This window comes from Cyclopterus lumpus, chromosome 3, assembly GCF_009769545.1.
Source record: "Cyclopterus lumpus isolate fCycLum1 chromosome 3, fCycLum1.pri, whole genome shotgun sequence".
In the NCBI taxonomy this organism is placed as follows: Eukaryota; Metazoa; Chordata; class Actinopteri; order Perciformes; family Cyclopteridae; genus Cyclopterus; species Cyclopterus lumpus.
In genome coordinates this window covers 8969100-8990249 of record NC_046968.1, presented here as the reverse complement: position 1 = coordinate 8990249, position 21150 = coordinate 8969100, and the positions used below count along the sequence as shown (strand labels likewise).

The window sequence follows — 21150 nt, the reverse complement described above, 5'->3', positions numbered from 1 at the left end:
CTAGTTCGTGTGTTAGCTCTAGTTCAAGTGTTAGCTCTAGTTCGTGTGTTAGCTCTAGTTCAAGTGTTAGATCTAGTTCAAGTGTTAGATCTAGTTCAAGTGTTCGCTCTAGTTCAAGTGTTAGATCGTTGCATGTAATGTGTGCTAACGTAACATGCACGCAGAAAGTGGGGCTGCATGTCAACACAGCAGCTCTCCATGTCGTTCTCCACGGCTCTAACAACATGAAAACAAGTGAAGTGCTGCTACATTTAAAATACTTTTCACAAGCGAAGGTTTTTATTTTGAGAGCAAAGGTTTTTGATTTGCAGCAACAAATTATAGTTACATAAGCAAAACTAACCTATTTTTTTGTTTGCGTAATAAAGACATAAATCTACCTTCATATAATATGCTCATTCGAAATGAGCCGCCGATCTGCACGCAATGCATGCCGGTTAGATTTGTGTCCGACTTGCTCCCGACTTGCTCTGACGTCATGCACACGGGGTCCGTGTAGGTCCGTGTATGTTTTGTTCGTTTGTTTTACGGTTAAGAGTAGTGACTACAGGCAGTTTAATATTCATTCCCATATATGTACACAGCAAGAATCAACTTTTCAATTAATCGTTGCATTCTTTAATGCAACTTAGTTCCTAATATAGTTTAATCAAAGTAATGTATGTGTAGAGTTTTTATATTTATATTTCCACCTCATTGTGCTGTTTCTTGAGTGAACACAGAACACATTTGGTCAAATGCTCTGGTCCAAATGCCATTGAGATACAAAAGGTTTGACCAAATCTTACAAGAGCACACACCAGATGAATTGGTTCTATTTACTTAGTTGCTACCATGTTACCTGTCTGGTGACCCCTCAGAGTGACCTCTGGAGCTGTAGGGGGATGCAGACCGTCGGGCTGGACTTGGGTTGGGAACCAATGCAACAGATTACCAGCTCTTTAGCATGTTGGACAAACCAGCATGGCACTGTCTCATAAAAATGAAGTTCCCATCCCATAACGCTGGTATGCAGAAGCCATCTTTTGGAAGGGGGCTGTTTAAAACGGTTAAACTGTGACTGTAACCTGAGAGGAAAAACATGTCGCTGAAATGTAGTAGAGATTGTTTAGTGAACTCTGACCTAGGTAACAAACGTACCCCCCAAAATATACACGCAAGGCCGTCGCAGCTGGCTTAGGGCGGCAAAGCCAGGATAACTTAATACAGTAGCCACCGTTGTATCACTTGTTTCAGGCTAATAAGTCGTCTCCCCCACAGCCGGATATCAACGGATTTGGACCCACTGTAAAGGTCCACCACTGGAGGAGGAACCCCATGTGGTTTATGAAGGGCAGCTTCAGGACTCTGGCCCTGACACCCTCAATGTAGATGTGATTCTGACCCCCATTGCTTCACTAAAAACACAGCAAATGTTTTGAGACAAATGCACTATAATCACACAGCAGGAAAAAACATCAATGATAAACAATCTGAGCCAACCAAGTTAGTAAATCACATAATAGTAAACACCATTTTAACCTTAGCAGGTATGAAGTTCTAGTGGAAGCTCAGTCAGGACGATTCATACATCTGCCATTCACTTTTCATGCAAGCTCACTCATCATGTCATTGCTCGGGGCTGTCAAGCAATAGATGTCATGTGTTCAGAATGAACAGCATTTACAAAGTTACATAAACACATTACATGAATATGACAATGTATGAATGGAACTCCAATCCATGAAACAGAAGGAGGTAGAGAGGAGGGGGGGCGGGGCATCAGCAGGGCCAAGGTGGGAGGCCGGCTCACCAGGCATCAGACACCTCCAGGTCCAATGGACCCTATGAGACATGAAGTCACAACGACTCCGGGGAGGAAACAGAGTTAATAAGGTGCACTGGAGAGATGTAAATTCATCCATAAGGAGAGAGAGAAGGGGAGATAAGAAGTAGACACAGAGACATTAATTCTGACTATCGTGAGCTGGTTAAAACTCACAGCTCCCTCCATCAGAAATATGAGAGGCTTTGCTACGCGCAAGGAAACCCTCGACCGGACTTCAGCCAACCTCAGTTCACAGTCAAACTGTAATCTTTCTCCATCAAAGGGGATTTTTTGGATTTTTTTTTTCTCATCCGAGAAGAGGGACTAAGGACAGAACGTGTTTTGTGATTGTACGATTGTGAATAGTTGATTTGTTATGCTTGATATGTAAAAACTGCCAAAGAATAATAATAAACTTCACTTTGTACAGCCTATTATGTTTTACCTTTGCCGTTTTGTGATCAACAAGTTGGGTTCAAAGGCCTATGGAAAACAATGTTGGAATCAATTTGTAATATCAAAAATATATTCTCATGTGGGGCCAATATTATCAATCAGTCCTAGTAGCTTTTGGAATACGAGTAGCGTACAGAAAAATGTCAATTTTCACCATCAATGAAAATAAATAAATACAAATAACGCACATATCAGCTTGCTGGCTTGAAATAAGGGCAGCTGTTTTTTAAAATGTATTTTATAATTTTATTTTGAAGGCTAAATGACCCCACATCCGTTAGTAGTTGCTTAGTTGTGTAACCCTACGCAACAGAGTTGGGAGGCGCAAGCCACTCTTTTTAGACAATAGATGGTGTTTAACGAAACAATTAGTAAAGTAAAAGTTTAACACGATAATAATGATTAATAAACTTCTGGTATTACTATCACTATATTTATGTTTTTACTGCGTGTAGTATGAATTTAATGTGATCATAAGACAATATTGTCTGGGAAGTGTAAGGTCGCCATCTTGTGTTCAGGATTCATACAGTTGCAAGAAGCTGTTGATTTTCTTGTCGCTTTATTTTTAAAGCATATTTCATGAATGGATTACACCGCACCATGTTTCATAACATAAATCCCAATGTAAAACTGGGAACATCACCATTGCTGAGATAAAATAATTGCATTTTTACTGTACATTGTCAGATTTAATTCCAGTTCAACAGAAATCTAAAATTCAACATAATAAAAACATATTTGACAGTGACATGGTTAAGGTGGTTATATACCGTATATGTTCAAAGTTTAGACGTAAAAGATTATTATTTTCTTTTGCAATGTTTTAAAAAAGGAGAGAGAGAGAAGTGGTGACACTATACATCCACACAATCAGAGGGATTTCTAGTTACAGTTTCTATATCATTGTGAGAGAAAACTGAAAGCATGAAATAGAAGAGGACATTAAAATCGGTCTCAATGTCTGTTTTTGTACAAGGACAGACATCATTAAACTCAATTAGACAGAATGAATCCCATGAAAGACAAATGATGATACAAAACGGAAGCCCTTTCCTTTAGTGCGACGGTAACTTCCTTAAAAAGGAAATGTTAATTAAAAACAATAACCCACCACCAGTTACACCTTGCAACAGAAGCCATCAAACACATAAACCAAGCCATCCATTCATATTTAACATTTTAAAGCTAAGATACCACCAAATTTCTGTATTACAAAGCTAGAAATCTCTCTGGGGGTCTTTGAAATATTTGCATGACACAAGCTTGGTACACAAAAAGATACAGATCTTGCACGGAGCATTGTGTCCACCCGGGCCTTTACCCGAGTCTGCGACTGGTGACCCCACCCACCCGACTACTCCCTGTATAAAACGGACCCACCATTTTGGGTTCCCTGCCCTTCCTCAACTAATCCTCCCACAAAAAGCATGACTCATAAAATTGTTCGAGAAAAAAAAAAAAAAAGAAGATTACAGTATATTTGTGGTGTTTGAGCCAATTATGTCACAACAAAAAAGGGCACACCTTGAGTGGGAGGTAACTGGCTGCCATTGGAGTAAAGTCAATGGAGATGAAACAGAAGATGGAGGTTGATGCAAGTCGGCGGCTTTAGACGCGGAAGTCCTTCGGCTTATTGATTGGCACAGGCGGTCTGTCGTCCTCACGATCCTCATAGGGCTCGTCATAGCGGTCGTCGTCATTGCGACGGTCGTCGTCGTAGCGCTCATTGCGGTCAGTGTGCTTCTCGCGGCGGTCGTCGTAGTCGCGGCGGTCGTCGTAGTCACTGCGGCGGTCATCGTAGTCGCTTCTGCGATCGGTGTAGTCGCTGCGGCGGTCGTCGTAGTCGCTGCGGCGGTCGTCGTAGTCGCTGCGGCGGTCGTCGTAGTTACGCTCACTCCGGTCGTCGTAGCGGTCAGCGCTTTCAGTGGGGCGCCTCACACTGGAGTCCTCAGGAGCCCGGTCGTCCTCTCGTCCATCGGCGAGGCGACTCTCACCGTTTCCAACTGGCTTTTTGTCGCTGTACTCTCCCTCACGAGCTCTGGAAAGTGAACATAGAACACGTCAGATGACGTAGTGGGAAGGTTTTGCGTTTTTTGATAGCGAGATAAATAAAATCGGTCTTTGGCTCAGCTCGATAAAGAAATACAGGCTGTATCTAAAGATCAGAGGTAAAACATTGGCAAAAAAGTTATTTCAGATGGAACAAGGTATTGTGTTGACCTGCAACTTCCTTATTTGTTCATGTCGGCTGGAATGAAGGATGTTTCGGGGGTTATGTCCTGGTGATTCATTTAATACACACGGCGACATCTTTGAAAATAATTTTTCGACTTCTTGCTTCCCCGAGTGCGAATTGGCCATTCTGGATGCTCAGCGTGCTTCCTTTCAAACACCCGAACCATTTATTTCTTGCAGTTCTGCCAAGTCCGATCTTTTCAGAGCTACAATGGACCATGCGACTTTGAATTGGTCTTTTTGACTCATTATGTGTTCACCTTGTGAATAACACCTTCTGACAGTCAGTGTCTTGGTGGGCAATAGACCTTCTCTGCCTAAAGAACTAAAAGCCTTTATGTGAGGTGAATGGGGCCATTGCAGATGTTCACCCAGCTGTTAACATCACATCATCTTCTTCACTGGTCAGTGTGAATGTGTCTTTAAGGGAGGCAAACTTTACCCCATGGTGAACTCCTCCTCCTTCTTCTTCTTCTTCTTCCGGCAGCAGCAGCAATAGATGACGATGATGAGTGCGATCAACGCGGCGACGACTCCACCGATGATTCCTGCAGTTGAGCCAATGTTCATGGAAGCTGCAGGATTGATGAAGAGGAAGATGACAAGGATGCCTATTACGCTGCACTGTTGAAAATATATATCAAATCGGCAATTTGAGGTTCCCAGAGAGGTCGTAAAAAGCTGCTTTATCTCACGTGGCATGACTGAGAGGGTGATGTTGCAGGTAGCCGAGCGGATCTTGTTTGCCGAGGTGCAGATGTAGTATCCTGATGCATCTTTGGAGATGTTGTAGAGAGACAGGACGCCTCCCTCTAAAAGACAAAGAGAAAGTTGCGGTTTTAGTGTTTTATAGGCTACATATTTTACAGAAATCCAGGGCAATCGATAATCAATGTTGTTTATCGTAGTTACTGACAATTGAATTGTTTAGCTGATCAAGTATGTGTTGGCATTTCCCTAGATGTTGGCTGATAAGAAACCAGAGATTGACATACAGAGATGCCAAAAAACAGCTTCAAAACTTGTGTTTCCACTACATGTTTGTCCACAAGGGGGAGGGGGGCACATTTCATTCATAACCAACTTTAAGAGTTGGGAAATGTTTGTTTAAATCAAGTAAGGTAGCAAGGTAAGTAAACCTCTACGTACCGAGAGTTGACTTCCTCACAGAAACTGACACTTACTGTCGGTGGTTCTTGGGTCGGCCACGCGAGGCATGTTCCTGACATCTTGACTTTTCCACGAGTAACTGGGTGTCGGCGAGCCTTCCTCAGACAAACAGGTCAGGTTGATGTTCTTGCCGTATTCTGCCTTTCCCTGGATCTTACAGATGGGTCTAGATGGAGCCACTAATAAAAAACATTTTTTAAAAGGTGGGATTTTAATAAAACACGTCTGATTTGATGTAAATTAGGAAAAGAAATGTGAATAAAGAATACAACACATGAAACATGTTTTCGAGTAAGGACATTAATATGTTGTTGCGTAATTTTGAATGGGAGTTGAAGGCTGGCACACACACACACACACACACACACACACACACACACACACACACACACACACACACACACACACACACACACACACACACACACACACACACACACACACACACACACACACACACACACACACACACACACACACACACACACACACACACACACACACACACACACACACACACACACACACACACACACACACACACACACAGATTGTAATTGATTGCTAGAAGCAACAACTTTTAATGCTAAACATGATATATGTTAGCTTTAACTTCTCAAATAGTAACGTATGAGACACAGAAGATTGCTCTAAAAACAAATTCAAAGTTACCGAGCACCACCAGGCGCGTGGTGTCGGACGGCGTGCCCTCATCGTCGCCTGGAATCTGGACGCGACACTCAAACTCCTTGTTGTCCGCTTTTGTGATGGAATAAAGTTTCAGGTCGGCCTTTCCCGTGGCAACATCTACATCCAGTGACACGCGGCCTTCATACTGCGCTTTGATGTCAATAGTTCCAACATTAGAATAATAAGTGAGGATCAGGGGCTGTAAGAGAACAGGAGCATCAGAGCAACATTAAATCTAGGAAGAAAACACAGGTATCTTCATAGGTTACAGAGAATCGTACACACAAGCACACATAATCACGGCTGTAGTCTCACCTCAAGGTCGACGCCCTGAATCTCACCCGACCATGAGATGATGACTAGGGATGTTTTCAAGAGGGGATTTTTGGGTTTAAAGGTGCAGGGCAGTGTGATGTTGTCACCCCTGGCATACTCGTATAACTTCTCCGGGATGCTCACGGTGAGGGCACCGACACCTGACAGCACTGTGCCAGAAAACAGAGAATATAGAACGTCATAATTTGGCTGCCAGTCCCTATCATTTATAAAAACAGTACATATTGATATTGCGCTACTGATGTATAACCAATCTATATCCTTGCCCTATGTAAAATGAGGGCTAATATAGAAAAATCATCACACACACATATATTTATGTTACATAGCTGCGGTCATAGCTGTTCATAACTGTCACTGCATCAGTGCCGTTCCTGCAGAGTTTCTGGCAATTCAATAAATGATCTATACGATTTAACCACGTGGTAAAGACTTTATCCATATGTGTGAATGTAATACTTTACAAATTTGAAAAGATGGCTTCCGAGTTGTTTCCCCTTTCTAAACAAACACCACAGTTGTGAAATTATAGACACAAAATGTATTCATATTTCCAGATGTTGACACACAAAATCACATTAAGTCAAATCAGTAGTTTTAACAAAACGGCATTGACAAATGCATGAATTTGTATGAATTCAGATTGTCCGGATTGTTGGATATCCCGATCGTTTGATATCACGATATCTCGATATATGATTTCAGATGTGCCTTCAATGTAAATGATAACGAACCTGAGATCTGCACAAACAAATTCTTTCCCCGCCCTGCGCCCCCCCCCCCCCCCCCCCCCCCCCCCCCCCCCCCCCCCCCCCCACCCCCCCACACACGCACACACACACACACACACACACACACACACACACACACCTGTTTTGTTCAGAACAGAAACGATTAGTCAGTGGACAGATATTAAATCGATCTGGATTTCTCCATATTCTCCGGCAGTAAACTGAATGTCTTTAGATTTTGTAAGCAAGACATTTCAAGCCGGCAGCATGAGCTCTGGGAACATGGTGTTTACCCAGTAGGCGGGCCTAAAATAAGAAGCCTTACTGTTGTTGTTCAAAGTATTTCATCCACCCTTCATTTTTAAAATAAGCCTAATATCCTTTTTTTTTTTTTTTTATTTATTTAGAAACTCAAACCCCTCGAGTCTAAAGTTTAAAATATTTAAATGTGGTGATGCCGATTTCAAGAGTTCTCATAATTATTTTGTTATCGAGTTTGCTTAAATAGTTTTACTCGATTTATTGACTTGACCAAAAAATGGTGTGAGCTCGCCACAAAACAACGAGATGGATCACCTGCCCAAACAGGTGACTCGGGCCTGCTCCGTGTGCGAGCACCTGGAGGAGCGTCAACAGGTGTGGCCGCTCGGTGAAACGCAAAGGAAATCATTCGCAGCAGGTAAACTCACCCAGAGACAGCAGAGCCAAGGTAGAAATCCTCCTCTCCATTGCCAACGCTTTCATGTTCTCAACCAAACTCACTGTGCGTGTGGTCGTTTCCTCTTAAATGTAAATGGGAACTGAAGCCTCCTGGAACGAATTTCCATCCAAACCCGACTGGTTTGCGCCCAATGGGTGCGGCCGCCGCGTCCGGATGACAGACAGCGCTCCCAGCCAATCACCGCAGCTCCTGTGGTCCAGACACATTCTTCATCCGCCCACCTGGCGTGTGTCGGCTTGTCGTCAAGAGAGCCTATACCTGACAATTGAGGGTTACTCTTTCCCTGTGGCATGTCTGGCAGGGCTTTATTAACAGGAAAGGTTATCCAAATATCACCAAAATATGTCACAATCTCATCTTAGTGTAGAGCTCGATAGTTCACCAATCCATAGAAATATCGGAAATAACCTTCAGGAGGCTTTAGCTTTTCATTATTGAGGCCTCTATGTTTCAGTTTTTCTGACCTTTGAAGAGACAAATCCCACAAATGTTGTGATGAGTGACAGGTGGGGTTTAACATTCAAGAAACCAGCTTCATTTTAGGGGTTTGGTGAAGGCGGGACATTTAGAGTATCAGTCAATTCAGACTACACAAGAGCTATAGAGTAGAGAGGTGGAGGTGGGAAACAACTGTTGAAACAAGAGAAGTGTTTTGTTCTGTCAGACTGGTTTGACCGGATCTATCACCGCACGCACACACACACACACACACACACACACACACAGACAAGCACACAAGCACACACACAAACACACACACGCACACCAACGAAACAGAAAGAAACAGAGGAACAATGTTTCAGGAACTCATTTCATGCATATTTATGGTGGAATGTGGATGAAAAAAAATCTGGTTCCAACCATGCAGTTAGGGGAATTAAAGGACTAGTTCAACGTTTTTGAATATATATGCATATTTGTGTTCTGGCAGGGAGTTAGATGAGAAGATCAATACCCCTCTCAAATCTGTCTGTTATAAAACTACAGGCAGCTGATTAGCTTAGCTTAGCACAAAGACTGGAAACAGGGGGAAACAGCTAGCCTATGGTGGTCAAAATTATTAACAAAAATGTGCTGATACTCGATCTAAACTCACTAATTAAGCCAATCAATATGTTTACTTATTCGTACAAAAGACACAGTTGGTTACATTTAACGGGACAACGCCATCATTTGTCATTAGTAACTTCTGCTTTTCCTCCAAGTCCTCCAAATTATGATACGAAATAGGTTGTTTGCCCATAGAACGACATATAGAAGCGTTTTCCGGTTTGCAAACTTAATCAGCCAATTCATGTCATTATTGTAACCATAGTTCAAGGGTAAATATAAGTCTTGATCTTAAATTGGACGATAAAATTAGCTAATGGGGGTCAGTGATGCTGAGCAGAAAGGTCAGCGGAGGATTCAAAGAGCAGGCACAGCGTGTCAGATTGACTTCAACACACTATAAACACACAATATCAATCACGTAGAATATAAATCATGTGAGATTAGGTTTGAGAGAGTTGGCGTCGCCGATGCTGTTATGATTCTGTGCTCCAAGGCAGCGGTCCCCAACCCCGGGGCCGCGGCCCGGTACCGGCAACGGGTGGTTGGTACCGGGTCGCACAGAACGAGTGAATGAAAAAAGTTGTTATCAAAGTTTATCAAGGAATTTGGAAAAGCTCCTTGATTTATGACACACAAATCAGCACAATATCAATGTGTGCTACTCTTTTGTGAAAGATGTCTGTCAATTTTCTTTTTTTTTAGATTCTGCGGCCTTTTGTGCTAGAGCTAGAGGTTTCGATATGACATTTAGAGACATACCACAGATAATTGAACTGTGTCCTTCTGCTGAAAGATTATAGGAAGAATGTCTCGGATAGCGAGAGCGTTCATGAAATCTTTTACTTGATATGTACGTGACATTCTGTGCTTCAAGAAGAACCTTTTCCTTGTGGAACTAATGCATTTTATTGCATCTTCAAAAAGGCAAAAGGATGGAAAATATTTCAAAGATGATTGATGTTTTTTCAACCATATATGCACATGTGTATACATACCCATACATTCAAACAGAAGGAGGGTTGACACCTTTTCTGTCCCTCGTCGCCTTCTTCCTTCTCCCCTGCTTAACACTATAAAACCAATTCTGACTCTTGTGCTCCTGGCAGTTCTATTTTTCCTCGGCACAATGACACCGCAACACCTTTTGCACCTCATGCAATGAAAGTACGTCAAATTGCCCGGCAGCTCTTGACAAACTACATATATAAGCAGGGCTTAGAGGTGTTCTCTCACTGTGCCACATTGCACCCTGCTGTATTTCTGCCCATCGTCGTTTCTGTGTTCGAATCTGTGACGCCTGTGTTGGAGAAGGCCTGTATTTCAATGAATCACCAGGGACGGTGCTTTCGTGGATCATTTCTCTGCTTGAGTGCCTGCTGATGGCCTTTCGGTCCATATTCATCTCTGGTGCCTGTGAAGTTCCATTATCCAGAGACAGCTGAGGATCCATAGATGCATCACCTTCAACAGGAACCTGCTGAGTAATTGTAGGATGTGGACCCAACAGGAGATGAGCTATATTCAACCAGTCACTCTGTGAAAACACCACGTCTCATAGTGCTCATGCTGAGGACTGCATCGGTCCTAGTTTCAAATGGCTGGATCTGAACAAAGCCCAGAGCGCCCCTTTTAATAGAAGGCCATATACGGCTAAACCTGCAGGCGCCCAAAACGTAATTTAAATGTTGGTTGGTCGGTCCACCACTTTGGTCCATTCTGAAGTATTGGTTCTAAAATTTGGTTCAGACGTTCATGATGCCGAGAGGATACACCCTGATGACTTCAGTGATTTTCTTTTAGGGGACATTTCTCCTCATCTGCTGGATGGATTGACACACTAGTTTGTACAGATATCCATGGTTCCCAGAGGATAAAGGCTAATGACTTAAACTTTGGATGGATTGTGATTATTTTTGATACTGCACACACATATTCATGCCCCCTTCGGATGAATTGTAACAACCTTGGTGATCTTTTAACTTGTCATCTACCGCCATCTCCTGGTCAATATCTTAATGTGTCCAATAGTTGGCTTCATCAGCGAATGCTTGCAAGACTAAAGACGTTCCCATCAGCCTCAGCAACGCTTTGTGTTAAATGCTATATAGCGAATGTCATTGTGCTTAGATGAATACCAAAGAATTGGTAGAATATGGTAAACATTATGCTTTCTTCATACCAACACGTGAGCAGTATGGACATGTTACCAGACTGACGTTAGCATCAGCTCAAAGCACCACTGCACCTCAATGCCTTTTGACATACCTGACCTTTGACCTCACATCAGATTAGGAAAAACTCGCAAGAAATAGAAAAAAACCCTTTCACAGGGAAAAAAGTGAAGAAACCTTCAGGAGAGCAACAGAAGAGGATCCCTCTCCCCGGATGGACAGATGCAATAGATGTCATGTGTACAGATGAACAGTGTTACAGAGTTACATAAACACATTCAATGAATATGACAATGTATGAATGGAACTCCACAATCCATGAAACCAAAGGAGGTAGAGAGGAGGGGGGGGCGGGATGACACACATTGGGTGAGAGGATGCACAAGTGTTTAGTCTGTATAACAATTCGGTTATTTTCAGTTGAAAACATATTCATCCCTTCTGGGGTTATTTGCAAAAGGCGGCTTATCATGACACAGACAACACATACAGCCGAATAAGGAAGAAAAACAAAGAAAACAGTGAAAAGGTTATATCCACCTTGAGCTAAATAAAACGCACAAAGCAGAGAACATGACGAAGCCATACAAAAGGATGGCAAAGTAAACAACTGACTCAGGATGTTCAGCAATCTTGAACCTTGGTAGAAAAATCAAGAAAATTAAACAATACAATTCTCTCTTTCAGTCCAACTCAGACTTTCAACAACAGTTGCTCATCCTGCACTTACAAGGTTCAAGAAAGAGTCAATGACAGATTGCTAAAATCACTAAAAAATAACTAGTGTCTGCAACAAGGCATGTTGGCCTGCATGGGAGTATTCACGCAATAATTTTGCACTTATTTCCTCCGCTCTCTAAAGTGCTGACGTACTTGGGGGGACCAGCTTGTATTATAATAAATAAAATTAAACAATTATTTTACAGCATAGATAGATAGATAGATAGCGATAATGTAATATTTGTATTGTATTCTTCTTTCTTAAATTAAATGACAGACACACACATTGATTGTTCTTCATAGGTGCATGTTGTGTACCTATAAGCGCACGTCTAAAGTTGGATACCCAATTGTCACCCAGGCACGTGCACAGATAGACCCCTAGTGGTGCTCAAGCGCCTGCCCTTTTGCCCTGGATGAGAAAAGTGCCCCTTCTGCTGGAGACCAATTTTTTTCTTCATTAATCAATATTTAAGAATAAAAATGACTCTCTCTGTCATCAATGTCCCCCTCCTCCTCCTCTTAGAGCTCACGCAGTGCTGAGCGCCCCCAAATGGGTGCAGCCTACTTCTTCTCTGACCCGCAGCATCAGACAAACAGGGAATGACGGTGTGTGTGCAATCCCCCGACGTTGTTTGGTGATAAATGAACCAACTGGTCCGATGTTTCCTAAAAAAATAAACAAACAAAAAACTCACGAAATCCGTGATTTCAAAGCCTTGTCCAGCTGTTTACTGATGTTTGTCATGTTTAACCCTCCTTTGGGGTCAATTTGACCCCATTCAATGTTTAACGTCTCTAAATAAATGATTTACATAATTTTGTTTGCTTCATTTAAATTATTGGGGACAACTGGGTAAACATACAATGCACATGATATGTTTTCAATGTCCTGTACAGATGTTGTACGCATCGGTGTTCTTTGGGGTACATTTGACCCCAGGCTTTTTTTCACTCTGTAAAACATATTAGAAATATCAACATTTTACACACATTGGTTTTTGTTGTTTTTGATAATATTGAGGTCACGATAACACAATTGTATAATCTTCAGAAAGTTTTAGGGCCCTAACTTTACATAATGAAGAGAGAGACTGGCACCAAGGAGGATGCTCCTGTGAAGATCCTTTAATGTATCCAGAGTTTTGATAAGTTTTAAGTAAGAATATTTTTTGATTGCATTTGGTTATACAATATGGCCTTGTTTTGTCTGTTTTTGCCTGTTATTCATTTATTTATTCAATTTGATGATTTGAGTTAGTTTGTTAACAAATATAAATATACAAGTTGAAAATATCCTACTGTGTTTTTTATTTATTATTATTATTTTTAATTTCATAAATCATTTTGACGATGGGTGCCATGTTTTTTTTGGTTTGAGCACCTTCCCCCCAAAATGTCTGTGCACGTGCCTGTTGTCACCCCAGTATTGTAGCCTCCTCTCCAAAACACCAAAGGTCCTCACCATATGTCTCTAAGTTCTATCTTGAACTGTTGTAAAAAAAGAAGAAAAAAAAAAGAAAAAAAACCTCTCTCGAGTGGGAGAGAGATCTGTGGCCAAGCGCGTCGCGCGGCGTCACAGCTCTCCACGGCACGGACGATGTGGTTCAGCGGCGTGGTCATCGTTTCAGTTTACGGCGTGATCATCGTGTTGGGGCTCATCGGCAACCTCACGCTCATCAAGACCTTCTGCTCCGCCAAGTCCATCCGCAATGTGCCCAATCTCTTCATGTCCAGTCTCGCGCTCGGGGACGTTTTACTGCTGGTGACCTGCGCTCCGGTGGATGCCAGCCGCTACCTGTCAGAGGAGTGGCTGTTCGGGAGAGTGGGCTGTAAAGTCATCCCCTTCATTCAGCTCACCTCGGTCGGGGTGTCCGTGTTCACTCTCACTGCCCTCTCGGCTGACAGGTAGGCTGCGGCTTCTGTTCTCATGTTATTGACCTATATGCTCACTTTAAAATGGCCTATACATTGGCAGCCCACTCCTCCAAACGTCCTCTTGTCTCTCACGTTATGAAGATAGCCACAGTCAATATTCTATATGTTTTATTATACCAATGGAAAGCAAACATTTAACTGTGTTTTGATCGAGGGAGTATTGCGCAAGACAGCGTGCTTCTGTTTAAGGCTGCTCACACGTTAGATAGAGATTCATTGCTGTCAATTTCTAATTTTAAAAGTCTCTTCTTGACAACTTGTGCCTGTTTAAGGGATGCGTTTTAAATCCTTGTCTGTGTAGAAGACTTGAATAGTGCTGTATAATGTTTGATACATGTGTTCCAAGATGCTGTAATGTAAATATCACAGTAGGCATACAGTGGCGGCTGGTAGGGCCATCCAATGTCAGCAAGCATCCCATGATTCAATGCAAAAAAAATATTAGACACACATATCTACTTTGTAGTTAAATATTTAACATTTATTCCAACACTGACATAATAAGGATATCTTATTCATATAATTCAGTATATTTATATATATCATATTATAATAATCAGTATAATATGATATATAAATACCATCTAATGTAAATATACAATATACATATCATAAATATATTATAATAACATATAAATATTGTATAATATAAATCACAGCTGGTAGTGACGTTCACTTTGCCCAATATGGCTGCTTGACGGAGTTATCTATGTGTGTCCTGGTGTTCATGTTTTCTTAATTCTTCCAACAAGTGCTTCAAGTACTCCCGTCACTGTCCATGCTGGATCTGTCCCCATTGATTTGACCAGGTCGGGTCTTCTTGGTCGGGTCTGCTCGCGCTGGCATATTTAGGATTTAGTATTTTAGGATGGGGATTGTGTATCACTTATTAATATCTTTAATCAGTAATTGGCTAAACTGCTTCTTAGACCCGCCTCTTCTGGGCCAAAACGATTCGGCCCCAGCTGCAGCTGAGACACGCAGACAGGTGGAGAGGACATGCAGGAAGTGCAGGAAAAGCATATATTTTGCACAGTATCATATTTTACAAATATTACTGGGTATATTCCATATCTCCAAAACACAAATATTGACAATTTGTATAATTTATAAATATACCTATTATTATAGTTGTTGTATACTTTTTTTTTGCCTCAAGGTGGGTGGGGCCCTGTGGCCCTCTATTGGCCAGCCGCCACTGTAGGCATATATGTTTCAGTCCTTCCTCTCATTATTTCCCCTTTTCTTCTCTCGACCAATGTTGTGGGATCCCTTTATTGCCTCACATACAGTCAGACCTTTCTGCCATTGTGAAATGAAAAGATGAAAAGAAAAATGTGAAAAGAGACCACTGGTGAGCTGCATTTATTTCTCGTCTTGGAAAATTAATTGGAATCATGGCCATGCATGCATGTCTTTGTTGAGCTGCATAACATTTAAAGGTTATATCAGCCGTATGGCAACCGGTGGCCTATGGTACAATTCAAAAGTAAAGTTGCTTTACAACCTGTAAACTTACAAACCTGTCACAGCATTAGCATACGTATATATTTGTAATCTCAAAAATGAATCTCTGTCTCTCATTCTCAGTTACAGGTAGGAAGAAAACTCGTTAAAACAATCCCAAACGTCCCAATAAGTCTTGCATAATTTGCCCAAGTATCTGCCAGTTAAAAGCCACAACTTGCTTCACATTATGAAAATAGAAATACAGCGCAGAGGAAATGAGCCGCAGCTCAAGGTTTCACTCGAATGGCCAAGCTTCTCTGTGTATCATTGGTAATCAATAAAAGGAATTGCATGCTGAAATAACAGGAAGGTGGTCAACGAGGCTGCTGGTGCTGTGACTGTTGATGGGTTTTCACTCACATTATGAAAAACCTGACATTTCTGTTAGTAGCCCAGTGACGTTACACCCGCTTCAAACTTTCACCACTCCTTGAAGTCAGTGAGCTGCATGATTTGGTCCCATAACCCCAGAACTTGCCTGAGAATAAGTTATCTTCATTGTTTAAGTAGTCCAGTGATGTATATCTTTACATCTGGATACATTGGAAACATGAACTGCTTCTAGCTTTTTTTGGGGCATACTTTTGATTGTGCTAATTTGCCGAAAATGCTGTGTCTCAAGTTAAGTTACAAAAAACAAGCTGATTTCTGTTTACGTCCCCCAAAGCACATTGGAAATTATAGTCCCAAATTATAGAGCATGATTCACACAGAAGATCCCAAATACGTGTCAGTCTTTAAAAACCCTACTCTCTCACCGTAATCCATTACTATTGAGTTGCCAGTCATTCATACCGTATTGCTCATTGTTTGTATATTCTGAACATTCAGGGCTGAGAGGTTCAGCCAGGGACATTTTAAAAGATGTCATTGTCTTGTTGTGCAGTTCAGTTGTTGGAAACGTGTCTAAAACCCGGCTGCTGACATCAGATCAAATCAGTTTCATGTTTTTCAAGGTAATGATTTCATTTCAGCACGGCTCTTACACATCATCATTAAATCGAGTGGCGTTTTCAAAATTGTGTTTTCACTCAGTCAACAAGATCTACTTAAATAAACTGTAGAGGTGAAATGAGCAAAGTATTTCACTGCCTTCTGTAAACAGGGTTAAATAATCATTACTTCCACTATATTCATAACGCCAACAGGGCGATGTCATCTTCTAGATAAGGCTTGTTTACTTTGCTCCTCATTTTCTATATTGCATTAAATAGATCCGTTCCCAGACCTTACTGAGAACAACTTTTGGATTAAATCGATTGCTCAAAGAATCGACTGGTCCTGCAGCCTGAAACTTGTTGTGCCTCCGCTCTCACACCAACCCGTTGTGCTAACACGTTATCTCTTCAACGTCTATCTCCACATCTATCAGGTACAAGGCCATCGTGAAGCCCCTGGACATCCAAACGTCAAGCACCACTACCAGCATTGTCCTGCGGGCGGCCCTCATCTGGATCCTGTCCCTGGTGCTGGCTATCCCCGAGGCCGTCTTCTCTGACCTCCACACCTTCAACGTCACCTCCACTAATGAGAGCTTCGTCACCTGCGCCCCTTATCCCAATGCAGGGGAACTGCACCCCAAGATCCACTCCATGGCCTCCTTCCTCATTTTCTACGTCATTCCCCTGCTGGTCATATCCGTGTACTACACATTCATCGCCCGGAGCCTGATGAGGAGCGCCTCAAACCTGCCTGTGGAGGGGAACTTGCATGCAAGACGACAGGCCAGTGTTCAAACTACCAACCCTGATGCCGTAGCTCGATCTTTGATACAACGAGGCCATGAGTGAAAAGTTAAAATATACAATTTGAATCCACTGAAATCTACTCATTATCATATGTGCTGATTGTTTTATAAAACCTGATTAAATCCCCCAAGTACCTTATATATTACCAATGGCATATATATGTAAATGAAACGTAAATGTCAGCAAATGCACATTTACATATATACAACTTACTGAAATAGCCAACTACAAACTACCAGAAGGGCGAGATCATTTCATTGGCCAACACTACACCTGGCATTTTATTGGCTGGGGAATTTTGACGTGGAACAGTCCAAAATTTGAGCAGACGTTTCGTGAGCACACCGCCCGAGTGTGAGAAGGGCTGAAACTGGGGCCCGCAGGAAATCTGTAATCTCTAATACATCTAATACATCAGAGTGCAGCATGCAGTTATTCTGTAATCTCTAATACATCTAATACATTGGAGTGCAGCATGCAGTTTTAGCAGAAATCCAAGCAAAAGCAACCTTGTATCATCTGAATAGATTTCCACATGGAACAAGTCTGTACACATGTGATCTAAGGTTCTGCTATTCATGACCACATATGTAATACACAATCGATATCTCTACTACAATACATTATTCTTTCTATCACACAGATAATCCAATATATCAATCGATATCAATAAACAATCTGATACGGAAAGAGGTCATTCTGCTTCACACTGAGCACTTTTACATTTGATACTTTGAGTACATTTGATACTTTTACTTAATATAATTTTTATTGAATGACTCACTAACCTAACTTTACCTCCACCACTGGGAAAAATACACTGAAATACTAAAACAGTGTGTCTCTCATATGGCAGCATTGCTCTTTGGTTTTGACGGTTTTCTTCGACACCCAACAGGTTGAATCCAGAAAGCGCTTAGCCAAGACCGTGCTGGTGTTTGTTGGCATTTTCGCAGTGTGCTGGCTTCCCTGTCACGTCATCTACTTATACCGCTCCTATCACTACTCCCAGGTAGGCTGCACAAAGAAACACATGCTATCTGTTATCTGTGTCTATTATTTATTTCACCAAAGATATTTGTGTCTTTACTCTGATCTTTACTTACTAGATGTTCTTATAAATCATCTATACTGTTTATTTTACTGACATTTAAGTTACACAAAAGTTGAACTGCCTAAAGAAGTAACAACATATAATTTGTAGTATCATGTATTATCCTAGAAATCACAAAACTCTTGACCGAAGAACAGGCCATAAAAGCTCCTTTGGACAAATATTACCGCACAAATTCAGATTCTGTTCGTATTTGTCGGGAGCACATTCACATCCAAAGGATCTATTTGTATTTGGTTAAATCCCTCGTACATGCACACCTCTATTTGTCTGTCTCTCCATCTTTCAAACCTCCACGACCAGGTGGACACTTCCCTGCTTCACTTTGTGTGCAGCGTCGTCGCTCGCATCCTGGCCTTCACCAACTCCTGCCTCAACCCGTTTGCCCTGTACCTCCTGAGCGACACCTTCCAGAAGCAGTTCAACCAGCAGCTGTGCTGCTGCTGTCGTATGATCCTCAGACGCTCCGTGCAGAGCCCGACTCATTATAACACACGTGTGACGTCTGTCCGCAGCACACATCACTCCGTGGGGAGCCTGAGCATGATCAACGGCAGACGGGTCTATCGGGAGGACTGCGTGTAAGGGACGTGAGTTTGTGTGTGTCCGCTTATTTGCTTTTGAGTCATTACTATTTTGACTCTATGTTTTCACAAAATCGTTTGATCATAAGAACTTAGCATAAAGATATACAGTTGAAATATTGTACCAAAAAGGGGTACTCCTGTGTTAAAATATTGCACTTCCATAAAGTTTAGGGACTTGAGGCAGTGCCATTACTGTAAGAATGGTTGTCAACGCAGCAGAGCACAAGGGTCAAACTCTAACGACTCCGGATCTTACATATGCCAGCCCTGTCTCCAAAAAGTAAATTTTATTGTATCATATAAATTGGTTTGACCTATTACACCTTGCTGCCTGTATTATGTTCACAGGCAACTGCAGAAGGTTTAACATCGCCGTCATTAGGACATTGACTCACGCATGTGAGGATTTAGGTAACAAAAGAACTGAAAGCTAGAGAAAGATGGTTGTTCTTGCTAAAAGTGAATTGCCAGCCATTTCAGACGCTTCAAGCCACAGAGGAAGTGTGAAACCATGACAAACTTTCCCCTTAACTTCCTACTGGGAGCATCTGAACATAGCTATAAAAACAGTCTGCAGCCATGCTAGTAGGTAGGAGACAGGGTTGACCTAATGCAACCCGACAGAATCTCACCCTGTCTACCTGGGAAATAACTTTATCTTTCAATCAAAACACCTCCTTGTTGTCACAGGCTGTTGTAAAAGTCTCTCAGCCCAAGTTGAGATCAACCTGAAGACATGATTGAGTGTCTTTGAGTACCATGAAAAGCATTATATAAATTAAATGCATTATTATTATTATTATCATCAGGAGCATTTTCTTTGACTTGGTAAAGTTCCTCCAGAGACACAGAGGACATGATTGACTTATTTTTCACCAGCTGAGATGAACCTGAGTCATATTTGTGGAGCGTCCCTTCAAAGGACTCAGAGCATATCTGTTGCTGCGCTGAGTTTATGAGCTGTAGCCTCCATATTGACAGCGGGGGAAGAGCAGCACACACACACTCCGGTTGGCCTCCAACACACACAGAGGGAGAGCGACTTCATTCTCTGCTCAAGTTGCACTACTCCGCCATATCTTCACACAGTCCAGAGTTGTTTGCTGCAGAAATAATGATAAGAATATTAAATTTAGCAGCTTTGAAGGTTTCATTCACTTTGAGACATGGGAGGATAACATCTTGCTTCTGTGAGCAACAATACAGTATTGTATGTACAGTATTTAAGCAAGTGGACACATTTTGCAACAACAATGTAGAGAGCATTATTCGATTTCAGAAAAGGCAAGGTCGCCCCTTTAGTACCAAAGTACCTAAATAACTTAAATCACAAGCGTTTTTATTTATGATAAATAATGTGCTTTTGCTATGATGTTGCCAAAAGATAAAAGTCAGTGTCCTCTTTTATGTGGTATTGTTTTACATGGGTGGATTCACTACGGAAGCTTGATGTGTAATATTCTGACTGCACCCTGTTGCTGTATGTGTATAATATTTAAAAAAAATGTTTGATGCTGTGATAACTGTGAAATTTTGAGTGTATCTTAAATGTTAGCCGTCCTCTGGTTACACTTAGCGGTGACTCCGGTGTACACAGGGTGAAAAATGAACAGTGAATGTAAAAGCATGTGTTAGAAATCACATTTGTAATTTGGTTTTGGATGACGTAATGTGTCTTCTTAGTCTTTGTAGTCGTGAGCGTTAGCACAATTTGCATGCAGTTCTCGAGGAAATCAAATTGACAGACTGTCTGTGTTTATCTTAAACATATTGTGCATTTAAAAAATTAAAAAAACATGCATTCAAATGAGTGTGCATTATATTTATTGTATCATTATATTGCATATTGCATGAAAGTGGATCGTTTTCTGCGTCTTTGCTCTTTGGTTAAGTGTTAATGCTGTTGATTGTATATACGGCACATAGCTTCTGCACCACTGTGTTCACTGGACATGATCATTCTGCACAGTCACATGCTGGATTTACGGTCACACCGCAATGTCCTAATTTGGCGTTTCATCGAGGGAGAGGATCGTGCCCAGGTGGTGATGAGTGGGTGTATAATTCATTCTGGAGAGCGTTTGTTTAATTGTGGTGTAAGCGCCGTGCCAAATTTCTGTCCTGCAGGGTTTCAACCGTCTACTCGACATGTCATCTTTAT

The 21150-nt window shown here is 41.7% G+C and overlaps 2 protein-coding genes across 2 annotated transcripts; one reads left to right on the top strand and one right to left on the bottom strand.

The window, feature by feature from the left end:
* Positions 1-2806: 2806 nt before the first annotated feature.
* Positions 2807-8278, bottom strand: LOC117747318 (cell surface A33 antigen-like). Its single transcript, XM_034556552.1, has 7 exons — positions 8118-8278; positions 6677-6846; positions 6344-6560; positions 5686-5850; positions 5197-5313; positions 4944-5076; positions 2807-4304 (listed from the first exon to the last, which is right to left on the bottom strand). Exons 1-7 carry the CDS (start codon positions 8170-8172, stop codon positions 3875-3877), a joined length of 1287 nt encoding a protein of 428 aa, XP_034412443.1. The 5' UTR covers positions 8173-8278; the 3' UTR covers positions 2807-3874.
* A 5211-nt stretch (positions 8279-13489) lies between these two features.
* Positions 13490-18987, top strand: LOC117751390 (gastrin-releasing peptide receptor-like). Its single transcript, XM_034563229.1, has 5 exons — positions 13490-13519; positions 13676-14001; positions 16913-17264; positions 18187-18300; positions 18706-18987. The coding sequence occupies exons 1-5, from the start codon at positions 13490-13492 to the stop codon at positions 18985-18987; spliced, it is 1104 nt and encodes a 367-aa protein (XP_034419120.1).
* The last annotated feature ends 2163 nt before the right edge of the window (positions 18988-21150 follow it).